The following is a 24,161-nucleotide window of genomic DNA, read 5'->3' as shown; positions in this document are numbered from 1 at the left end:
TATATATTATATAAAAATACATGAATATATATTATGTATATTCACATATTAAAATTTAGGAAAAAAAATACAAATTTAGTTTTTCTTCAGACACCAGATACCCTCCATATTTTTAGGTACCTTTTCACATTTGGAAATATTTGAAAGAAATATTTACAATATAAAAGATTATCAAAAGTAAAAAGCAAAAACATAAATAAATCAATAGCCATTTATTCAAATGATATACCCAAACTCATTTAAGTACATTTCTTAAAAATCATGAAATTCATACCTTTTAGCACATCTATTTTTTTCTTCAGAAGTGGGTGCATTGCTAATCTGGCAACTGCTCTTTCATTTGCAGTTGAATCAGGCTGCAAATTGAAATAATATACACATGGGAATAAAAACAATGTGGCAATATTAAGAAGTGAATAAAATAGAATATGTCATAATTTTCGAAAATCAGAATCAGGGAACAGCAATTTGTTAATATTCTCACTAGATAAGTCACCTGTATAATCCATGCTAAAGATAAATAAAATTCACAGGGAAAAAAATACTATTGCCCTTGAACTATTATAATTATCATGTAATCAATAAATATTCTTTGAGTACTTAATATCTTTCCAAAATTGTGGTAGGCACCATTTGTGACATTAAAAAACAAAGTTCCTGCTTTTAAAGAGCTTAAAACATCAAGTTAAGACCAAATATGAAAGAATCAAATAACGTATAGCATTAAGCTGGTGATATAACTTATGACTACTATAATGTTTGAAGTTCCATTTAAGAGACCTGGAAATTATCTAATTCTATATATTTACATTTTCAATGTCTAGTATTACTAGTGCATTCTCATAACTTTCCACCACAGTGCCTAACTTACAGTCAGCACTTTATATATATCTGATAATAACTCAATGGGTACAGATTATACATAATATTTAATGTATTTATGAATTTAGAAAATCCATAATTCAGACTAATTGCTTTAAATATCATCTGTAGGCAAGCTGACAACTTTCAAATTCTATCGCCAGCTCTAACTTGAGCTACAGACTCATTACCCAACCTCCTATTTGATGTTAAAAGATACCTCTGATTTTCTTCTCAAACCTACTTCTATTATAGTCTTTCCTGTCTTATTGTATAGAATTTCAATTTTCTGGTGGCTTGAGCCTAAAACTCTAATGATTCTTCCATCATATTTCTCCTTCCTTTACAATTAATCCTTCAGCAAATCCTGTGATTCCATCTACAAAATATATTTAACCAGTCACTTCTCACCATCTCTACTCTTAACTATCTTTGACCAAATCGCTAACATTTCTCACTTGGACCAATGTGATAAGCTCATACCTGGTGATAAGCTCATACTCTCCTTTGCATCTTGGTCACTCAGATCCAATTTTCCATACAGCAGTCACAGTGAGCTTTTAAAATGTAATCAGGGCCCCTATCTGTTCTTCTTTAAGCTTTACTGACTTCTGATACTTGGGCCATTACACTGCAAGCCCTTCTCTACTTCCAAATATACACATGGCTGAACATCTCATCGTATTCAGGTCTCTGCTCAAATGTTATCTAAACTAACACAACACGTTCCATCACTCCTTATTTACTTCATCATCTAATGCCGCATGGTAGTGCAGATATTTCCATATCTGTAAGGCAGGGACTTTGTCTCCCTCATTGTTATAGCCCCAGTGCCTACAATAGTAACTGGTGATAATTATCATTCTATAAACATTCTATAAAGCAAGTAAATAAATTTCACTAGTGTGTGAAAGTAGAGCCACTAGCTTCAAACAACTTTATTTTAAATTTATCCTTTATTGTAAATAGTCCAATACAAGGCTTTTTCCCTCCTTCCAGTGAGGGAAAAACTTATGAGTACCCAAGTAAAAGGAAGATGATGGCAGTTTGAAATTTATTCTGTTGGAAGGACTGATCTAGGCAATGTCACCCGGAATAACCCCTTTAAATTATACTTGGTGTAAATCCTGTGCCAGGACCATCTACTGTCTCATTACCTTCTGTACCGGGTTGAATAATATCTCCCTAAAATTCATGTCCAACTAGAAACTCAGAATGTGACCTTACTTAGAAACCGATCTTTGCAGATATAATTAACTAAGAGGAGATCATACTGGATTAGGGTGGACCCTAAAACTAATATGACTGATGTCCTTTTAAAGAGGACATTTGCATACAGAGGCACAGAGAGAGAAGGCTGAGGCAGTGATTAGTTATCTTGCCACAGCCAAGGAAGGACTAGGGACACCAGAGGATGGAAGAAGCAAGAAAGGGTTCTTTCCTAGAACCTTCTAAGGAAATACAACCCTAATGACACCTTAATTTCAGATTTCTAGCCTCACGAAACATGAGAAACTAAACTGTTGTTGTTTTAAACCACCCAGTTTATAGTACTTTGTTACAACAGCCGTAGGGAAACTAATATACCTCGATTCTGACTCTTACACATCATCTTTGTTCAACTTTCTCCAAGAAATGTAGTCCATTTGGAGACCATTCATTACATAAAGTATTAAATCAATTTTCTACTTCTTCAATCCCTTGCTGAGTTTCCTGATGTAATATAGGACTTCTTACTCGTTTTATCTACCTTGAAGAGATATGACGGAATCTGGGAAGGAAGCCTATTGCTGGTATCCTGAGTCAGTCAGTAACAAGCTGGGCTGCTGAACGTATGGGTCAAACATGCTTACTTGAGTTTTATAGAAAGCATATTAAAAGCTGTAGCACAGAACTCCCAATGAAAGACGTGATTTTTTCAGGCTGAAAAAGTTCAACACGATATATATAAAAATAGAGAGTGACATCAGAATATTGGGGTTTATAAGCATTTAGAGAAAAACTCCCCAACAAATCACCCCCCCAAAAAAAATCAAATCACTAAAAAAAAAGAAAAAAATCAGGAATCAGAATCAAAGGTCAAAAGGCAACAGAGCAATGTTTTTAAATTTCTGAAGGAAAATGATTTTCAAAATAGTGAGAATAAATATACTTTCAGACGTGCAAGGTTTAAAAAAGTTTACATCCCTTGAACCTTTCTCTCAAGAAGCTACTGGCTCCACAAAAATGAAGGAGGATACAAAAAATGAAGAAGGCCTGGGATATAAAAAACAAGAGATACAGGCAAAAGGAATCCCCAGGATAGTGACAGGAGATTTAGATTTAGAATACCTGGTGTATTAAATAAGTTTAGAGGAGATTTCAGTAACTGATAAGTTTGGTGTTATACTAGAGAGAAGATAAAAAACAAAATAAACATAACAATTATAAATTATAGGAAACAGAAATATTATGTAGAAAAAGAAAAATAATAATCATGCATTACATGACTCAAAGTCAAAATAACATCAGGAAATGTTCATCTAATCTAAATTTGGCCTACGTATGTATATTAGGAGGATAGAAGGGTATATATATGACATGGGGATCTAAATACTTATAGATGACAGCAGGAAGTCAACAGCTAATGCTTAAAGTGTATTGATACACAGACTGATGTGGGATAAATTCCATAGAATCAACTAAAGTTCAAAGTACAGAAGAACTAATAGAGAACTGTTGTTTTCACAAAAGATTATGTAGAAATTAGTATTTGATTCTCAAAACCGGTGCTTGGCAAACTGGCCGATGGGCCAGTTCTCACCTGCTGCCCGTTTTTTAAAATAAAAGTTTATGGAAACACAGTCAAATTTGTTCATTTACATACTATCTATGACTGCACCATGTCACAGTGGCAGAATTGAGTAGTTGTGACATACTGCATGGCTTGCAAAGCCTAAAATATTTACTATCTGGTCCCCTTACAGAAAAGGGTGTGGCATCTGCTCCAAGTTATACACAAGTAGAATCCTTAGTGGTGGTAAAACTAAAAAATTAGAAAAAAGAAAAACTTTTAGCAGGCTCATGACATTTAAAAGTTAAATTCAAAATAAAAACATCATCACCACAGAGTTTTGTTGACAAATTAAGACAACAGGTTATAGCACCAAATGCATTAAAAGTGCTTCCTGAATGGTGACATAATTCGAGATTCTAGCTTAGTAGAAACAATTTGGTAATTACTGCAAAGGCAATAGTTTTAATCCTCAGGACAATTCACAGAACATTTATATGTAAAGACAACAAAAATAGCGAGTCTGACAACTATTATACACACTCCAGGAACCTGCCTTTCCCTCAGGGGAAAAAAAGACATTGCAGCAGCAGCTATTTACCTTTAAATTGCTCTTTTCAGTCTATTTTCTGTAGCAACTAAAAATTCACTTCCAAGATAATCCCCAATATATGAACATCTGTATTTGTATAACAGAAATATCAGAAAGTAACTACTCTCATCACATTAATTTCACATTTTTAGATAAGAAAGTCTGGGAATCCTAAATAGATTTTGATAAAATATATTCATGTATAATTGTTCAAAACATGTCTACTATTGTTCTTGAATCTCTGTTTGGCAATTTGCTAAAAGCTTTGATGAACTGGGTGTTTTTCTTTCCATAGTTAGCTATATTTTCCTATCTTAGTTATAAAAAGTTTTAGAAGAGCAGTGGTAATATCTGTATATCTAGTGTTGACTCTAGGTAAATATTGTTTTAAGACCCACTTTATCATTGAGTTTATTTACTAAAGTTATTTCTCTATCCTGGAAAATATCCCAGAGTGACTTAATTATTCAATTTCGGTAAATTCTATTTATGAAAAACTAGAATAAGTTTCAAATTGTACAATTATGTATTAATCTAATAAATGAATTTGTTATTCTTATTTGTTATATTTGTTCCTCTATAACTGTATTTTATGTTCCAGCCTTTGTGGAGGACTGATTTGGGGGAACATACCAGCTTAATAAGAAGTGAGACTGATTTGAAAAGGGCTGTTCATTGCTTAATTTCAGGGTTGTACTCGCACTCTAGTTGTCAGTTCTGCAGTATATATAGCCTATGCGGCCATATGTAACAGCAGAGCATTCAAATAACATAAAGGCTTGAGATAGGAAACTGGCTAGGTATTCTTGAAATCAAGTCAAGTCTGTTAGTATAATTGTTAGATAAAACCTTTGGTCTGTGTTCCCTTTACCTCGTGTTAAAATTTGAATTTAAAAAATTAAATGAATGATTTCTAATTGCTTTCTGAAGAATAAAATTAAAGGAAGGTTAAATTGGACATTTTTACTTAGGAGAAATTTTTAAAAGTTTATTTAAATGATTGCTGTAATTTATAGAATTTGATCATTTTGAACTAAGACTTTCTTTAAATCAAACATTTTAGAAACTACATGTACCAAAGTCAGGTTTCTGAATTCAGTCTAGTATGAGAATATTTGTTGAGAAACTAGTTTTCTCCTAAACTATTTGAGATAACTTTCTCTTATTTTGTGACCTAACTCCAAGTCACTCTTAAACCGTTTTTGGAAAAAAATTAAATATAAATATAAAAAAGAAGCTTGTGAAACAAGTGGGCTCAACCCTTGGTAGTAGTGCTTTGGGTCTCTGCTGCTATTTCCTTAAGTGCAGGAACTCACAAGAATTAGCAGTGCAGTCCCTGCCATGAAAGACTTCTATTCCTTTATCTCTCCATATTAATCTACTGTCTGTCTTTCTTCTACCCTCTTTATATCTATTTATAGCTTGTATCTGCATAAACAGGGCATTATGTGAAGGCTTGGTCTTACAAATGAAGACAAAAACACCATCTTTTGAAGCTCATGACCTTGCTCTAATTTAAAAGGTTAAGACGAATGCAGAAATAACTATTCCAAGGCAGAATGTGATAAACTTCATAAGAGACAGAAAATGCTATGAAGGTTTATAGAAAAAATTCAAATACAGTATGCCATACATCGTAAATTTAAATAAATTTATTTTGAAGCTTAAAAGGCTAAGTAGTCTCTGTGAGAAAAGTTTTAACACCTGCATTAAAGTCTTCTCAATATTGAGGAGTAAGAAAGAAGCCACAGCTTTCCTTATTTAAAGCTGACACAATGTTTGCCATGGAAAGTTCTCAGGAAACTGTGGCTTAACACACCTTCAGTTTCTTCCATTTCAAATAAATTAAATAAAAAAGGGAAAACACCTCATCTTTTAATGGAAAAATTTTTTATTTTGGCATATGGTTATTTACTGTGAACACAAAGCATTTGGTATTGAATTTTGAAAAGAATTTTGAGAATGTACATGTGAATATAAACAACGGTCTACAAATGAAAAAGCTCTGTTACATGAAATGTTCATTCCTTTGAAATGATGCCTAAAACGAACTGGCTCTAAATGAACTGGTAAAGGTAGAATGCTAGTAGCAGTACTTTTGATATTAAGTGTACTTAATTTCAATTCTAAGTTTTACCTAAAGATATAAATCAACATGCTAATATTTGTACTTATTAAAAACATTTAGAGACATAATAAGAAACAGTCCATTCAGCTGGATCTGAAGAATTGTGGCAAACTAAGGCTTAGAGTTCACATTTAAATGGGCAGGCAACCATTATATATACACTGAACTCATTTACATAATTCCTATGACCCTGTGATTCTAAAGTGCAGTCTTATATATATGGAACCGGATTCCATCCTTTTGTCCTAAACTTTCATTTTATAGACAGAGACCTAGATTTAGACCTTGGACCTGTCATTTCCTACAGGTACATATACTGTCTCATTTGTTAAATGGGGTAATCACCATCTTCCCTGAGAAAGCTAACATATATACAGCACTAAATGAGTCAGGCAACTGTAGATGTTAACAAAGTTGCTTCCTCTCACCCTACAGTTGTTTAATGTAACTGTCTTTTATTTTCTACTGGATTACATATTCCTTTAGAACATATTCTGTGTCTCCTAGTCCCTTCATAGCTTCCACAGTGCCTAGCTGATTGCTATGTATGCAACAGATATTTTGAATTGAGATGCTCCTGAAATTCTGGCAACAGCAGTCTGGAAATGTCAGTGTTTCTGTCCCTAAACTCTCTAGCTTTAAACTCCCATCATATACATATTAACTGGTTACTTATTAACCCTTCTACTCTCTTTCTGAATTTGAAAGATAAATACACTATCACTATTGCTATATATACACGTGCACACATACACACATGAATACTTTCTATATGAGATCATTGTTATAAGATCAATTAAGATAAGAATGTATAATTGTTCAAGCTGTAAGATGTTACACAAATTAGTTTATTGGGTTCTATTCTGATGGTCAGATAACCTCAAATGTGCACAGCTCTGTGTAATAGACTTATTTCATATTTGGTCATCTTCCAGTCAGCTCCCTTCCTATGGCAAACTAAAGAATAACAGTCCTCTCTTTACAACATTCAGCTGCTTGCCTCATTTTTGTTTTAGAGGTTTAATTTATTACCAGATTTTGATATGAAAGAACCTGAACCCAATGGAAAGATATCACAAATGAAATAAAATAGTAACAAAACAGTTTAAATCCATCAAGAACTTAGATGAAACAGAACTATTTTCCCTTCCTCCCTCTCTACCTCTTTTACTTCCTTTCTTCGGAGGAAGGTACAAAAGAGCAGAAAATTAATCAGGTTTCACAAAGTGTTGCAAATGGAAGATGATACCCTAAAATTTTACACATATTACACATATATTTTACACATATTACACATATATTTTACACATATCACACATATATTTACTAATATTAACCTTCCAAAGTGAAAATCTGGCTGAGAAATTTAAAAAGGAAAGACACAGGATATTTTATTTTGGATATTTCCAAGTTCAAGTTATGTAATAAAATATTGCCAAGTTTTACTGTTAGGGTTTAAAGGAAAACAATATTATTAGAGAATCAAAAATAAACTGCTTTTTACTCTCACCACAAATTAAATGTTAATGAAATACTTTTTAGAATTTAGTAACCAGAAAGTTCAAAAAATATTACAAAAAATATTCTTTTAAAAATCTTAAACTACTAATTTATTAAACTCCCAGAGAAAACAGAAATATATTCTGCCATATTTTTATATATTTACCACTATCCTATTTAACATGTCAATATTTTGTGTGAGATATGGATCAAACCACAAGTTTAAAACTATAATACTAGTTCTTTCCTCTCATTATGAAACTTATGAAATAATATTTACTGTAAAAGTGTAGCAGTATAAGATAAAGACACTATTGTAAAATCGTGCTCATGACTCTGGTATTGCTTTTCTGACAAGGACAGTAATGGCAACAACAAATCCTCTCACCCCTCAAGCAAAAACCTTTCATATTCGGGCCTTCTTAAAATAAAATGCTTTAACATTTAACATGTCTAACTAGTATCAATTAACTGTAGAGAAGTAAGTGCTAGTCTACATAAATATAGAATAAGAGTATTTTTTTCCTTAAGCTGGAATAGGCAACTTGACACTTATAGCTGAAGATTCCAACATACCTCTTTTGGTAATCAATAAAACAAGTAGGCAGAAAATCAGTAAAGATAGAAACCACATGAACACCATCATCAACTAATTTAATCTAATGACATTTATAGGGCTCTGATCCCAAAAGAATACATATTGTTTTCAAGTGCACATAAAATAGTTACCAAGACAAGCCATACTCTGGACCATAACACAAATAAAGTTAAAAGAATAAAAATCATAAGAAGTATGCTCATGGATCATAAAGAAAACTAAAGTAACTAAAAGATACCCGGAAAACCTCCTAACTGCTCAGAAATTAAAAATATAATTCTAATTAAACTATAGGTCAAAGATAAAGTTTCAAAGGAAACTCAAAACATTTTGAACTAAAAGAAAATGAAAATATAACTTATTAAATGTACGGGAGCTAAAGTAGGGCTTAGAGGGAAATTTATAGCATTAGATGCTTACGTTAGAAAAAGTAATATAAGCTCCCACATTAAGAAACTAGAAAAAGAGCAAAGTAAACACAAATGCAAGAAAGAAGTAATAAAGATCAGAGTAAATGTCAATGAAAGTGAAAACAGAAAAGCAATAGAGAAAAATCTATCTAAAATCTATTCTCAGGTGGAACTGTCTTATGTAGGCATTAACAAAGTGGGCGGAAATGCAACAGGCAAATAGAAAGAAACAGGAGAGGCAAATCCAAGGAATTGAATCCAAGGATTCAAACTGTGCCACATAATAGTGGTATATAGTCTTAATCGGTTACTTCATTCTTTTAGTTTCCTCATTTGTTAAAAGAAAAAAGGGTAAAAATAATCTCTCACAGAGTAAATATAGGGATTAAATGAGATAGTCATAGAAATTATTTGGAAAGAGTAAAGACTCTTTGTTCTAATTAGTAAGATCACTAATTGTTAACTATCACATAAATGTCACACTAAATATAAAATGCCTTTAAGAACCTTGAAGGTGTGATAACACAGCAAAGTAAATTTCATAAATTAACATAAATTTTTTTTTTAGTGGCAATATGAAGCTCAAGTGAGAAAAATCATTATATACTAATAGTAACTGGCTTCTTTATAAGTTTTCTTATCAAGAAAAGCAGTGATGAGAAAAAGTCAGTCGAAAATATAAATAAGAAACTTTTCCTAAAAAAATACAATCCACTGCAGATATACCTTTTTGCAGATTTTTTCAAAATTGATATCATCACCAAGAGCAGATTTAGTTATTACATCAGGTTTCAATTCCTGTAAAAAAATTAAAAAAAAAAAATTTAGTTATGAATCTAAACTATTAAGTTACATTCCTTCCCATGTTTTGCTTTTAATAAATTTGATATTAAATAAATTTTTAATTTTTAGAAGAGAATAACTCCTATCACACAGTAAGAAATTATCATGCTATGAAAAAGAAGCCATAGAAAAATGTTTTAAGAGCTAATCCCCCGAAGACAATTATATTCAGATTCCATAGAGGCCAGAAAATTCAATGCGCTATAAATCTCCAGAATACTAAAAACATTTCTTTAATAAAAATAAGATTAAAATAATTCAAAACGTTAATTTAAGACTTCTTAAATTTAAAGAGATTTTTACTTATTTTAATGACATTATAAGACACTGACAATTTCATCATAGAGAAATGTAGAGATTTAGAGAAATATTTAACTTTAACTTTTAAACAAATATAAACTACAAGATATTTTTATATTATGCAAGGAATTAATCCACATTATTTTAGAAAATTAAAAAAAACACACAGAAAAGCAGAGAGAAAAATAAGAAAACTTAATGGCAATGTTTACATGGTTATTTTATCACACACCCTTCTTCATGTTCAAGAGAATTTTAGTTTGATATTCATTTCACTAAGGGAAATTAGTGAACGGATGAATAGATGGATGATTTTAAGATCATACAAAAATGAATTTTTTCTATATTAACAGTTATCAGGTTTTCCTAATGTACGTGAATATATATACAGAGTTTCAACAATTCCAGCTTTCTGGCTAACTATTCAGAAGTAGAAGTATACTCTAACCAGCTTAGTTTTTCAAGTACATGGGAAGGAAGCAAGCAAGCTTGAATAAAGTCAGGCAATGAGCCATCCAGTCAAAAAGAAATGGCCTGAGGAACTACATGAAATAGTCAGGGAATAATTTATATTAACCTTTGTCTTCCATTTCTTTCAATGAAAAATGGAATGAAGAGCCTAGAGTGCAAGTTCTTCAAGGGTGAGAACAGCATTTTATTCAGCTTTGACTATTAGTCCCTAGTACAATGTCACATTTGTTAAACAGAATTGGACTAGAGTGAAAAAAAATTTCAAATGCCTATTTCTTGGTAAGAAAACAGAAAATCTGAAGAAGTCAGTAAAGTCTCATCAATATAAAAGTCAAATTCAGGATTTTTCAAAGAAATTTTAGTTGCCAATGTGGGCTTTTTGTTTTAGAGAAGCAAAACTAAAGAGAACAAATAAATACTGGAAAAAACAGCCAGGACTAGTAGAGTGCTGCAAAGTACAGCTTTATTACATTAATATAATTTTTATTTATAATGGAAGAAGGCAAAACACTACTTAAAGACTCACTGAAATATAGATACTATATTGTGAATGGCTAGAAACTACGTTAGCTAATAAGCCAATCAATGCCAGCTAAAAGATTGAGACTGCTCTGAGAAAAGATTTCATGCCAACTGGAAAACTAAGATCCATTTCTAGACCCAGCAATGCACATTTAGATAGCAGCTATGTGCCTATTCCAAAGAAATTTACATGTATATAGTGTTGAAAAGTCATTTGGTCCCTTTTTGCGCCACACTTAATCATAGTTAATAAAATATCAATTGAAAATGTGAAAGAAAAACAGTTCAGTTTATATGGCAATTTTACATTATGCCATTTCTTGTGTATGGAATTAATTCTAAGTAAAATGACTAACGGGAGAGGAAAACTAAGCTTTCTTTTATACAAAACTAATTCCAATGCATTTTTTTTCAGATAAAAGTATTTCTCTTAAATTTTAGAATGGTTTTTCTTTCTTTAAATTAAATATAACCATTGCAAATATTCTGCAATTTCAAATACAAAATAAAATGCATTATTCCATATGGTAATTTGCAAATTTTATAGCAAAGTCATACATTATGAACTTGGGAGAAAAAAACAAACCCTAAACTTCTATTAAAAAAATGTTTTTGAACATTTTAAATCAAAGAAATTTTAAATATGACTCAAACACATTAAGTGGCTAAAAAGAAAAAAAAAGACATGTAGATACAAATAGAATTATTCTCAACTAGAAAACCATGAACCAGAGTTCTGGTCAAGTTGGTGTAGTATGTAAACGTTATGCTTGCTGCATCTCATAACCATATCAAAATTACAACTAAACTACAGAACAGCCACCATTGATCATTTGGGAGTCGTCTGAACTCTAGCTGAACAAAAGTCCTACAACTAGGGACACATATAAGAGGCCAATTCCGGACTGGTAGGAGAAGGCAGAAACGCCAAACAGGTTGGCCCCACTCCTGTGTGTGGCGGTTGAGAATTGGAAGAAATATCTCAGCTGTGGAGGTCCCCCTGGAGGTGTGAGGGGTCGCGGCCCCGCACCAGGCTCCCTAGCCCGGAGTTCCAGTGCCAGGAACAGAAGTCCCCACAATTTCTGGCTGTGAAAAACAGTGGAGTCTGTGGCTAAGACGGAGCACTACAGGAGCTGAGACTCCTCTTAAAGGGTCCGCGCACAGACTTACTCAGAGACTGACTCACTCGCTCTGAGCTCTAGCTCTGGGGCAGCTACTCGAAAGGCACTAGGAACATACAAGGAGGAAACGAATTATCTGGCTTCAGGGCGAGGGCTGGACGGCAGCTTTCTCCCATACACAAGTGCTGGCAGAGGGCACTATTCTTTTGTTGAGCTCTCCCCATTTTGGCTCGCAGACCCAGTGGCCACCAAATCTGTTGGATCTCCAGCGTAGCTAACACTGGTTGCCCCAACCTGTTGAGTCTCTGAGACCCTGCCCCTCCGAAATTGCAAGCCTGCCCTAGCTGCTTCCAGTGGATTTTCCATACAAACGGCTTGCCTGGGTTCATGCTGTGCATTTTCCTAAAAGCTCTTAACGGTTCACAAAACCTAAATAAGCAGCATCTGGTCTCAGCATGCCCTGTACCTCTTGCTGAGCAGCCCTAGGCCCAGCACTAGCAGCAGCAGGCCTCACTTTGTGACTTGGCCTCTCAAGGCACTTCCAAGCTCACTGTGGGTAGTAGCCATCTGTGGATTGCTTGGTGGCTCATGCTATGTAGCCCTGGGCAGGGCACAGGCTGCAGGTGAACTTGGCTCACGGCAAGGCCCCTCCCAGGAGGCCCTGGTCTGCATGCCCAGTGGCTGGCTTCTAGCACCACCTGGGATCACATCTGAGAACGACACACCCAAAGGGCAGACAGGGCAGGCACCAGAGCCCTGCTAAAGTGAATCTTGCTCTATAGGATCATTCCTACATGACTGCTCCTCCACTGGTCACTGCCAGTCCTCACAACCAATCAGCTCGAGGGTCAATCCCTTCCATTGACGAGCAAACAGAAACCAAGACTCGACTACAACAGGAGGGCACACACAACCCATACAAGGGACATACCTGGAACGCCCAGCTTAGGTGACCAGGTAGGTAAGACTGTGTCACTGAGCCCCAAAGCACACCTAGTACATAAAGTGACTCTACTAAGACCAGGAGACATAGAGGCCCTACCCAATACATAGAAACAAACACAAATTGGCAGCCAAACTGGGAAGACAAAGAAACATGTCCCAAACAAAAGAACAGAACAAAATTCCAGAAAAAGAACTCAACAAAATAGAGACAAGCAACCTACTAGATGCAGAGTTCAAAGCACGTTTTATAAGGATGCTCAACGAACTTAGAGAAAGAGTAGAGGAACTTAGTGAAAACTTTAACAAAGAGATAGAAAACATAAAAGTGTAGATAAAAAACATAAACAGGAATCAGTCGGAAATAAATAATACAAAAACTGAAATGAAAAATTCCTTGGAAGAAATTAACCATTGCTTAGATGAAGCAGGGAATCAAATCAGCAATTTAGAAGGTTAAGGTAGCAGAAACACCTAATAAGAATAGCAACAAGAAAAAAGAATCCAAAAAAATTAGGATAGTTTAAGAGGCCTCTGGGACATCAAGCATATCAACATTAGCATTACAAGGATACCAAGAGAAGAAAGAGAGTAAGGAATTGAAAACTTATTTAAAGAAATAATGACTGAAAATTTACTTAATCCGGTGAAGGAAATAAGACATACAAGCCCAAGAAGTGCAGAGTCCCAAAAAAGTCTCAAACCCAACGAGGCCCACACCAAGACATATCACAATCAAAATGCAAAACGATAAAGACAAAGAGAGGCTCTTAAAAGCAGCAAGAGAAAAGCAGTTAATTACCTATAAGGGAGCTCCTATAAGACTATCAACTGATTTCTCAACAGAAACTTTGCAGGCCAGAAGAGACTAGCAGGAAATATTTACATGGAAAAGTGAAAATCAGTAATATAAGCTTCCACATTAAGAAACTAGAAAAAGAGCAAACTAAACACAAGCCAGGATCTATAACCAAGATTACTCTACCCAGCAAAGCTATCATTCAGAATCAAAGGATAAATAAAAAACTTCCCAGAAAAGAAAAAGCTAAAGGAGTTCATCACCACCAAGACAATGTTATAGGAGATGTTGGAGGTACTTCTTTAAAAAGAAGAGGAAAAAAGGAAAAAAAAGGAAAAATTATGGATAATAAAATGGCAATAACTACATATCTTGCAACCACTACTTTAAACGTAAATGGATTAAATGCTCCAATCAAAAGATAAGGTGGCTAAATAGATATGGAAACAAGACTCACATAAGCTACCTACACGAGACTCACATCAGATTGAAAGACACACACAGACTGAAGGGTGTGAAAAAAGATGTTACATGAAAATGGAAACCAAAAAAAGCTGGGGTAGCAATAATTGTAATAGCAAACAAAACACACTTTAAAACAAAGACTATAACAAGAGACAAAGAAGGACCCAGTCGTTCTACTTCTCAGTATTTATTTGAAGAAACCCAAAACACTACTTTGAGGGGACATGTGAATCCCTATGTTCATTGCAGTATTATTTATAATAACCAAGATATTGAGGCCTTCTGGGTGTCCATCAATAAATGAATGTATACAGAAGAGGTGCTATAAATACACAATGGAATATTACTCAGCCATTAAAAGAACAAAATCTTACCATTTGCAACAACATGGATGGACCTAGAGGGTATTGTGCTGAGTGGAGTAAGTCAGACAGAGAAAGACAAATGCCACATATGGACTCTAGAGAACAAGACAAACAAACAAACAACAAAAAGAAGCTCATAGAAACAGAGAGCATTTTGACGGTTGTCAGATTGGGTGGTGGGAGGATAGGAAGTGGAGAGAGGATTAAGACTACAAATTGGTAGTTATAGAACACTCATGGGGATGTAGAATATAATATGGAGAATATAGTCAGTGGTATCAGATGGGTACTGTATTTATCAGGATGATCACTCAAGTTATATAAATGTCTAATTGTTGTGTTGTACGTCAATTGTTACTGAAAAAAAATATAAAAATAAAAAAATGCAACAATGATATGCAAAAACCATGAATCAAGGATAAACAAAAATGAAGAAGATACCACAGTTATATAACAGGTATAAATATGGAACACTGCACTATAAATTAAACAGGTAAAACGAGCAATTTACTGAACTGTACAAAAATGATGCAAAGGTTTTTCATTAAAAATGTTTAAATTTATCACCAATGCATGGGAAATTAAAAATATCAGTAATTTGCTAATAAATGCAAACTAAATTTAGCATCTGTAACTAGGCTGAATTAAGTAGTTTCCTTTCCTTGGATTTCCTTAAAATGATTCAATTCTGAAAATTTTAATCTTCTCATTTGGGAGCTTATTCATCAGTGAGCAGGGCTCTGTGCTGACTTGTATAAGTCACATATTCTTTTATTTTTAGACATTTGATCCAGTGTTATTTTCTAGCATCAATTTATTTACGCTTTCAAATAGAATTATCCAAAGACAAAATAAAGCCTTAAATTCTTTACAATATTTATGCTAGAAGTTATTAATCTATTAATAAAACATTAGAATTATAAGGGACTTCAGTTATTCATAATTCTACACTTGTGCAGAAGAGTTAACTCAGCAGGCCTGCATTGCTCAAATTTTGTGCATTCCTGGAAAAGGCTTATCTTCAGGCCTGGCCCTTGGCCAGCTCCTGAGAGATGAGCTTTGAGCCCTTGCGCCAGAGAGTACCAATCTGACAAGATAGTTTATGCTAACAATGTGATTTATGGTGGCCACTTCTTTGCTTTGGGAGGCTGGTGAGTGAGTAGCTGAAGTCATTCATGTAGGTGATTCGTGCCTATGTGACTGGCTCCCAATCAAAATCCTGGACATCAAGGTTCAAGTGTTTCCTTGGATGGCAATGCTTTGCAAGTTGTCACACTTCATTGCCAGGAGTGTGTCCATGTGACTATACTGGGAGAAGACACCACATGCTTATGCTTAGTTTCTCCTGGACTTCTCCCATGTGCCTTTTCCTTTTGCTGATTTTAATCTGTATCCTTAAATAGTAATAAACTGTTACTGTGAATATAAAAAACTTTGAATCCTGTGAATCCCTCTAGTGAATCACTAAGCTTCCAGGTGATCTTGAGGACCCCTGACCCACTCAATTTTATAGAAGAGAAAATGATAACCTAAGAAAGTTTTTAAGAGACTCATTCGAGGTATTGTAACAAAGTTAAGGACTAGAATCCCCACATTTTGCTTTTTGCCATATCTTCTCATTAGTCAGTGGTGATAAATTAGAAATTGTTTTAATTCCTTCCTAATCATATTAAACTAACATTGCTCAAGTCATCCACAAATAACCAGATCCACCAGAACATCCCAGTTCCCTTAATTTACACTGTCAGATGCTACTGCATATTTTATTTTAAATAGCAAATTTAACTGGAATTAGGTAATCCCAATTTAGGTTTTTTGGCTATCTTCTTGTTTTTCTTCTCTCCAGAGGCTTTTGTTTGAACAATCAAATACAGCAGTCCCCCTTATCCAATGAAGATACACTCTAAGATCCCCTAGAGGATGCCACAAATCACAGATACTACCGAACTCTATATTTTTCCTATACATACATACCTATGACAAAGTTTAATTTATAAATTGGGTGCTGTCAGGGATTAACAATAACTAGAGTACAACAGTAAAACAGAACAATTATAACAACAGACCATAAAAAAGGTATGTGAAAGGTATGTGAACAACAGACCATAAAAAAGGTATGTGAATCCCCTCCCTCTCACTTTCTCTCAAAATATCGTATTGTATTCACCTTTTCATTTAAAGGAAGATTTTTACAGCTTCTCTTTGGCATAACCACCAGCATCACTAATTTTGTGTTTTGGGGACATTATTAAGTAAATAAGGGTTACTTGAACACAAGAACTGTGATACTTAGACAGTTGATTTGATAGCCAAGATGGTTAGTAAGTGACTAATAGGTGGGTAGCATATATAGTGTGGATATCCTGGACAAAGGGAAAATTCACATTTTGGGTCGGGGATTTCATCATGCTACTCAGAACAGTGCACAATTTAGAACTTATGAATTGTTTATTTCTGGAATTTTTCACTTAATATTTTCAGACCACATTTGACCACGGGTAACTGAAACCATGGAAAGTGAATAAGGAGGGACTACCATATACTGACTCATAACTATATCATCAGTGTAGTGTTGTCTCTGGTTGAGTGGAGGGAAGTATGTCTACAACTTGACTATTCTAAATCAGTGGAGCGGAACAGTGTATCAAGACAAAAAGTAACTTGGAGGCAGCAATCCTGTTGACATTTTAAATTCCAAGAGACTCTTATTAAGGCTTTTAATTTAGTAAAACATGAAACTTGTTTGTATTTTCCAAAATATGATCAAAATTGGAATATGATTTTAAGGGGTTAATTCCCAATACAAGGAATTATAAGATACCAAGAAAAGTCTGGATTCTGCAGTTTTATTGTCTATTTGGAAATGAGGCAATATATGCATTTCTCTGAAATAAAGGATTTGAAATAACTCGTGAGAGATATTCACATCCAAATCTTCATGCTTTTCCAGACGGTAATATCATTATGGTTACCCTTCAGTGACAACAAAAACCTTATTTTCTAAATATTGCCTACCATTTCTTAAATACACTTCTACCAGATGGAACTTCAATAGGTTATACTCCGTTATCAAATTGCGAGGGATTTTTCCAAACAAAATATTTGTGTCATCCTCCTTTACCTATTACTGTGTTCTCTATCGCAATTAATGGCATCTCTAGCCTCTGCTACTCAGGTTAGACAGCTCAGTGATCTGATACTGTGGGTCTCTGTCATGCTTCTATTATGATCCCATCCCCTTTTCTGCTTTCTCTGCTGCAATATCTGTTGAATTTCATTTCCTCCTTTGGATTGCCATTAACCTACCTTTAGGTTTAATACTTCATTATGGATTGTGGAGATTATAACGACCTAACTAGTATTCCTGCCTCCAGGACTAGTAACTCCAAGACCCATTATATGTCACTGTCCTAAATACAAAACAAAGTCAAAGACCTTTGGTCTGACGTTCAATTCCATTCATTACCTGTCCTCAAGGTATCTTTCTGCTCTAATATTACATTTCTTCTAGGGTGTCTCATATGTCGCCCATTCAGTTTTACATAGAAACCAGTGACTAAATTTTCTATTTTCCTACCTCAGTATCCTTGGTAAACTTCTGCTTTAAAAATTCTTATTTGTGGAATGCCTTTCTCTAACTGGCCACCTATGTTTTTTCACTCCCTTTCTACCTCAATCAAAATCTATCCATATTTCAACTCTTGTTTGCTAAATATCACTAAAATGAAGCAGGGTTTCTTAGAGAAAGATTACAGATCTGAGGCAAGAAAAGTATAATCCCAGAAACACTGTTATGCCAAAAAAGAAAGAACTAATGGGATTCTCTCACAGTCACAAAAGCTACTTTTGAAGGAATACTACTGGTCAAATATAAGTAGGATAAAAAAATAATGACAATGACCACATATGAAAGTGAAATGAGGCACTATTAAAAACTATGCTGGGACACAAGTGGTGAATATTAGGAGAATTTCAGGAAAATACAGTCATATGGTCACCCTAATTATATAGCACTTAGGAATTCCTCATTACTTCCAAATGCTGTTTATTTTCTTTTAAACACATTTCAAGCAGACTCTTGTAAAAGTCACCAATGATTTCCATGTTGTACAATGAACAGGTCTCAGTAATCTTCTTACTCAATGAATCAGCACATCTGATTCTTCCCCTCTCTAGCCTATCATCATCACCTTTTAACAAGTTAATTCCTCCTTTCTCTTTGATATACTTTCTTCATGACTTACAGGACCCATACTGTTGGTTTTTCTTCCTTAGCTTTCTTTGCTAATTCTCCCTCTTCTTTCTAGCTTGAGAGTGGACCAGGATTCTGTCCCTGGTACTCATCACTATCTTAGTGACTTCATCTAGTCACAAGTCAGATTTCCAGTCAAGATGGCAGAACAGGTAAACACTATGCTTGTATCCTCTCACAACCACATCAAAATTACAACTACAGAACAACCATCATGAGAATCTGCTGAAGTCTAGCTGAACAGAAGTCCTACAACTAAGGATATACAGAAGAAACCACACTGAGACTGGCAGGAGGGGCAGAGATGTGGAACAGGCTGGCCCCACAACCATGTGGGTGGTTAAAAATGGGGAGGGATATCTTGGCTGTGGAGATCACTCCAGGATGAGGGAGGGGGGTCCCAGCCCTATACCACCTCTCCAGCTCAGGGTTCCAGTGCCAAGAAGAGAAGTCAATAGCCAAGATATGGAAGTAGCCTAAGTGCCCATCAATAAGACAACTAGATAAATGAGACATGGTACATAAATACAATAGAATATTACTCAGCCATAAAAAAGAATAAAATCTTGCCATATGCAACAACATGGATAGACCAAGATTCATACTAAGTGAAATAAGTAAGATCGAGAAAGGCAAATACCGTGATTTCACTTATATGTGGAGTATAAAAAATAAACAAAACAGAAAGACTCATAGATACAGAGAACAAACTAATGGATGCCAGATGGTAGAGGTGTTGGGGCGATGGGTAAAAAAGGGGAAGGGGGTTAAGAAGTACAAATTGGTACTTACAAAATAGTCATTTGGATATAAAGTATAGCATAGGGAATATAATCAATAATATCGTAGCAACTATATATAGTGTCAGATGGGAACTAGATTTATTGGGGTGATTACCTTGTAAGTTATATAAATGTCTAATCACTATGTTGTACACCTGAAACTAATGTTACGTGTTAACTGCAATTAAAACATAAATTATTTTAAAATATAAATAAAAAAATAAATATCACATACGAGTCAACAATTCCCAGTCTCTTATCTCTAGCGCAAATCTTTTTTGCACTCTGGATTTACATACCAAACTATTTCACGTCACTCCTAATCCTTCCTACTCTGCTCTGATTTTCCATAACATAGCATCTAACATATTAATTAACTTATTTATTATGCTGTCTTCCTCAATTTTCCCAAAAATAAATTCTAAAAGTCAGAATATTTTGTATATTTTTTTTCCCTCAGGTGTATCATAATGGAATTTGGTAAATTCTCAAAATACTTGCTGAAAGAATGGATACTAAACTTTTAACCTGTCAGGTATTATAAATTGTTAAACTGAATATCTCAGTTATCTCTGTATTGGGTAGAGCATAAACTTGATCTGCCAGTAAACACTGCCCCTGTTTAGAACTATGACAAGAGAACAAATTTCGTAACTATGTCTTTCGTTTGAACTTATTTTCTAAATTAAAAACAAAAAAACAGTTAATCATTAATTTTTTATTCACTCTGTCACACTGTTCTGTTTCAATTAGTGTATTTAGACCATTTAGAGTTAGTGAAATTATTGATGTGTTACAGCTTAAGTCTGCAATTTTGTTTTATTTTTTTGTTTTCTGTTTGTTTTCTCTGTTTTCATTTTCCTGGCTTCTCGTGGCTTACCTGAACATTTTTTTTTTGTTATGCCAACAGCACCTGGTATTCCTAGGTGGTCTCCCATCCAAGTACTAACCAGGCCTGAACCTGCTTAGCTTCCAAGATCAGACAAGATTGGGCACGTTCAGGGTGGCATGGCCATAGACTCTTTATGACTTTTCTAAAACAAAAATAATAAAGCAATATAAATTTAAGACTCCCATCCTACAACTTGTGAAGTTATGGTCACCTTTTAAAAGTTAGGTTCATGCTACAGGAAGCTTTTCACGAATCCTCAAAGAAGTACTAAGTGGCCCTCCTCCAATGCATCTATCAGTGTTTAATACACAATATTGAAACTCTCTGTTCACACGTCCATCTCTCTCATTAGACTATAAGCTTCTCAAGGGCAAACATATTAATTTCTTACTTCTATAAACCAGCAGAGTATTGGTAAACAAACATGGCCCACTATATTTTTGTTGAGCTATAAAGTGCCATGGTCATGAGGATAGCTCCAAGATGACACGAAAAAAATATGTAAACTTTTCTGGTAAAGTAAGGGCCTAAATAATATAAGGTAAAACTTTTATTTTTTGAATCCTACAATACTAACTAAAATAGTGAAAATAATTTCAGCTTCTGATCTAAAGTGACAATGATGATGGACTGGAGGGTACAGTAGATCTTCAAAAGACGTCTGTTTAGGATTTGTCACTGAATAGATTCTGGTATAATTTTTCAAACTGATATTGAAGGCAATAGCTATCTTAAATAGTATTTTATCTATGCCATTTCCATGGAGTAAAAGACTACAGAGATTCAAATCTTAAAAAATTTATTAAAAGAGTACTATGTTAAAAACACTGATATTGCATATGTAGTGGTACAAAAACAGTATCAACTCAATTTGTTAAAACTTCAGGAAATAATACATGTGGCTTGATTCTTCTTTGCTTATATAATTATATCCTTCTACACCTTTAAATGTCACCAATGCTAATTTTACTTCAAAAAATTCATTACAGTTGACCCTTGAACAACATAGTTTTGAAATGTGCAGGTCCACTTATATGAAAATTTTTTTCAATAAATACACAGTCAGTTGGTCCTCTGTATCCCAGGGTTTCACATCCACAAATTCGACCAACCACAAATCAAAATTGATCCTTGGTTGGGAATTCTCGAATACAGAGAGTCAACTGTATGCATTGTTCTATGCCATTTAATATCACATTTTGGTATCTGCAGGGAGTCCTGGAACCAATCCTGAGGGATAGCTATAGTTAAATTTTTGAGGGAGTCAAAAAGTTAAACAGGGATTTTTGACTGAGTAGGGAGTCCGCATCCCTAATTCTCATGTCATTCAAGAGTTAACTGTATTTAAAATTCAAATTATTAAACTTGAAATGAAAAATGAATAATAAAGTCTCAAGCACTATTATTAAATGGTGGATAAGGAAAAGAAATTTAAAAATTCACAACTTTATGGAAATTTATCTTCATTTTGATTAGAAAAATAATAGTACCATGCTATAACCTCTTTAAAATTTTTTTTTATAATAGGTGTCCATATAAATATCTGAAGTATGTTACTAAAGAGACTTCTATTGTGCACCAAGAGACTTCTATTGAACACCAAGCACTGCGTAAAAAAAAAAAAAGATAACTAAAGAGTAGCTTAATTTTTGAAATAACATGCAAATGACCTGACATAACACAAAGGAAGATGCAATGCAGTAGACTGTTAAAAACTGATTACCTAATTTCAATATGTACGTATGAAGATGAAATAAGTAGGGTAATTTGTGTTTACTGCTGTGGTTCTCAACGGTAAGAATAATTAAAAGATAAGCAAAATATTGAGGGACCTTTCTCAAACTGTGCAAACTTCCCTTCCTCTATATGTCCCCAGGCATGAATCTTCATGCATGTATCCCTAAAAAAACCACTGCTTAAGACATTGGTGAAGGCTGTGACAATTCACTCTGGATTTTTAAGAGTATATATGAGGTAGGGAGGTGAATGCAGTGTTGTTATCAAAGAAAGCTAGAGAAACTTAAAAACAGGAATGCATAAAGTTTGTGTAGGAGATATAAAATTGACTGCAGTATGTAGACAGAAATGGCAATGAGAGATAAAATTGGTCAGGATGAGAAGAACCAACTAATGAAAAAGCTTTTAATACCCATGAGGAATTAGACCCCATCTAGTAGACAATAGGAAGTAAATTTAAGTTCTTGAACAAAAGAGTGATATAGAAAACAAAGTAGGTTTACTACTAGGAAATTTTACTAGTGTCAGGTTTTTGCTGGCAGCCAGTTAAAGAATTACTAAATGTCTACAAATAGTACTGTCTCACTTTAGTTCCAAGTTAACTTTTATGTTTAAAGTTGAATCTTCATAGTCTAAAAACTAAACTGAAATGCATCTTTCAACTAGAAATTATTTTCATAAAGACGTGAAAATAACTGATGTAAAAAGAATGACAATTTCAGTGAGCAAAAGCTAAATTTGTAAAATTCAATAGTCCAAAGATTTGCATTACATTTAAAAGCAGATATTAACTAAGCATAAACATTTCCAAATAATTTAGTCAAATGAAGCTGTAAAATCTTGTCATTATACGGTCCTGTCTCTCATAGTACAAATACCTTTTAGAAAATAAGAAAAAAAAATAGCTTGTTTAACTCAAGTGATTAAACACGATCACATTTTTTTATGCCAAATAAAAACATCTAAACTGTTCCTGGCACATGAAATTATCCATTTCTGAATGTTTAAGGAGGCAAGCGGAGAAAATGAGATGCAGCAATTACATCAGCCTGAAGATTCTACTTAGATTTAGAGCAAATGTGCATTCTAAGGAATAAATCAGAGTAGAAAGATTTTTTCATTTTAGTGATCTTCTAACAAAATGGCTGGTCTTAGGGAGAAAAGTTTACTATTTTTGACATGGAATCCAAACATTTGTTTAAAAGAACACAATTTTGTGCAAATTTATAAGTAAATAAAATACTTAAAACCACTTTATTTTAATATCTTCTCAATAACATGTTAAGAAAATAGAGCTGAGATGTATATAGTTATTTATTATTCAGTATATCAAAAAGAACAAAATTACAGCTTTATATGAATATATTATATCCACCTTTTTACTCCTAAAATTTATCTACATAAATTTGTGTTTAGTTTTCCTTGCCTAAACTCAAAGAATTAAAGAAAAATTTAAAAAGTTCAAAAACCAATTATATAAGTCCACAAAACAATTTTTCTTTAATGAATCACCTAGGAAATTCACCAAAAGGCCTTAGGAAAATTATATTAGGTGACTGCGGCAGAGTCTTTCTCCATAATATTGAAATTATGACTATGATATAAGGATGTGCTAAAAGAGATTTAGGAATGTTAAAGGAGAGTGGTCTGTAACTGAAATAGTAAGAGACAATCTTTCAAACTGAGAGAAGTCAACTATTTGGTATTATAAGTTCCTTCAAAGTATTTTTGCTAGAACTTCAGGTCTCCAGTATTTTCAAGAGTACAATGATAATAAAATTCATATTTGTTTCTTAATTATATTTACA

General features: G+C 33.8%; 1 protein-coding gene and 1 pseudogene across 2 annotated transcripts in view; both read right to left on the bottom strand.

Moving 5' to 3' along the window:
• Window positions 1-24,161, bottom strand: part of SRFBP1 (serum response factor binding protein 1) — a 56,957-nt gene that overhangs the window by 8,367 nt on the left and 24,429 nt on the right. For both annotated transcript variants that reach the window (XM_006913309.3, XM_015590518.2), the window contains 2 exons: window positions 9,589-9,660; window positions 275-356 (listed from right to left, as the gene is read on the bottom strand). In XM_006913309.3, the coding sequence (XP_006913371.1) occupies window positions 275-356; window positions 9,589-9,660 (154 nt within the window). The remainder of the gene's footprint in view (window positions 1-274; window positions 357-9,588; window positions 9,661-24,161) is intronic.
• Window positions 20,626-20,744, bottom strand: LOC112480744 (annotated as a pseudogene).

Source organism: Pteropus alecto, unplaced genomic scaffold (assembly GCF_000325575.1).
Source record: "Pteropus alecto unplaced genomic scaffold, ASM32557v1 scaffold20, whole genome shotgun sequence".
NCBI classification, from domain to species: Eukaryota; Metazoa; Chordata; class Mammalia; order Chiroptera; family Pteropodidae; genus Pteropus; species Pteropus alecto.
Note: the sequence above shows the minus strand (reverse complement) of the source record. Positions and strands in the feature narration are given on the sequence as shown.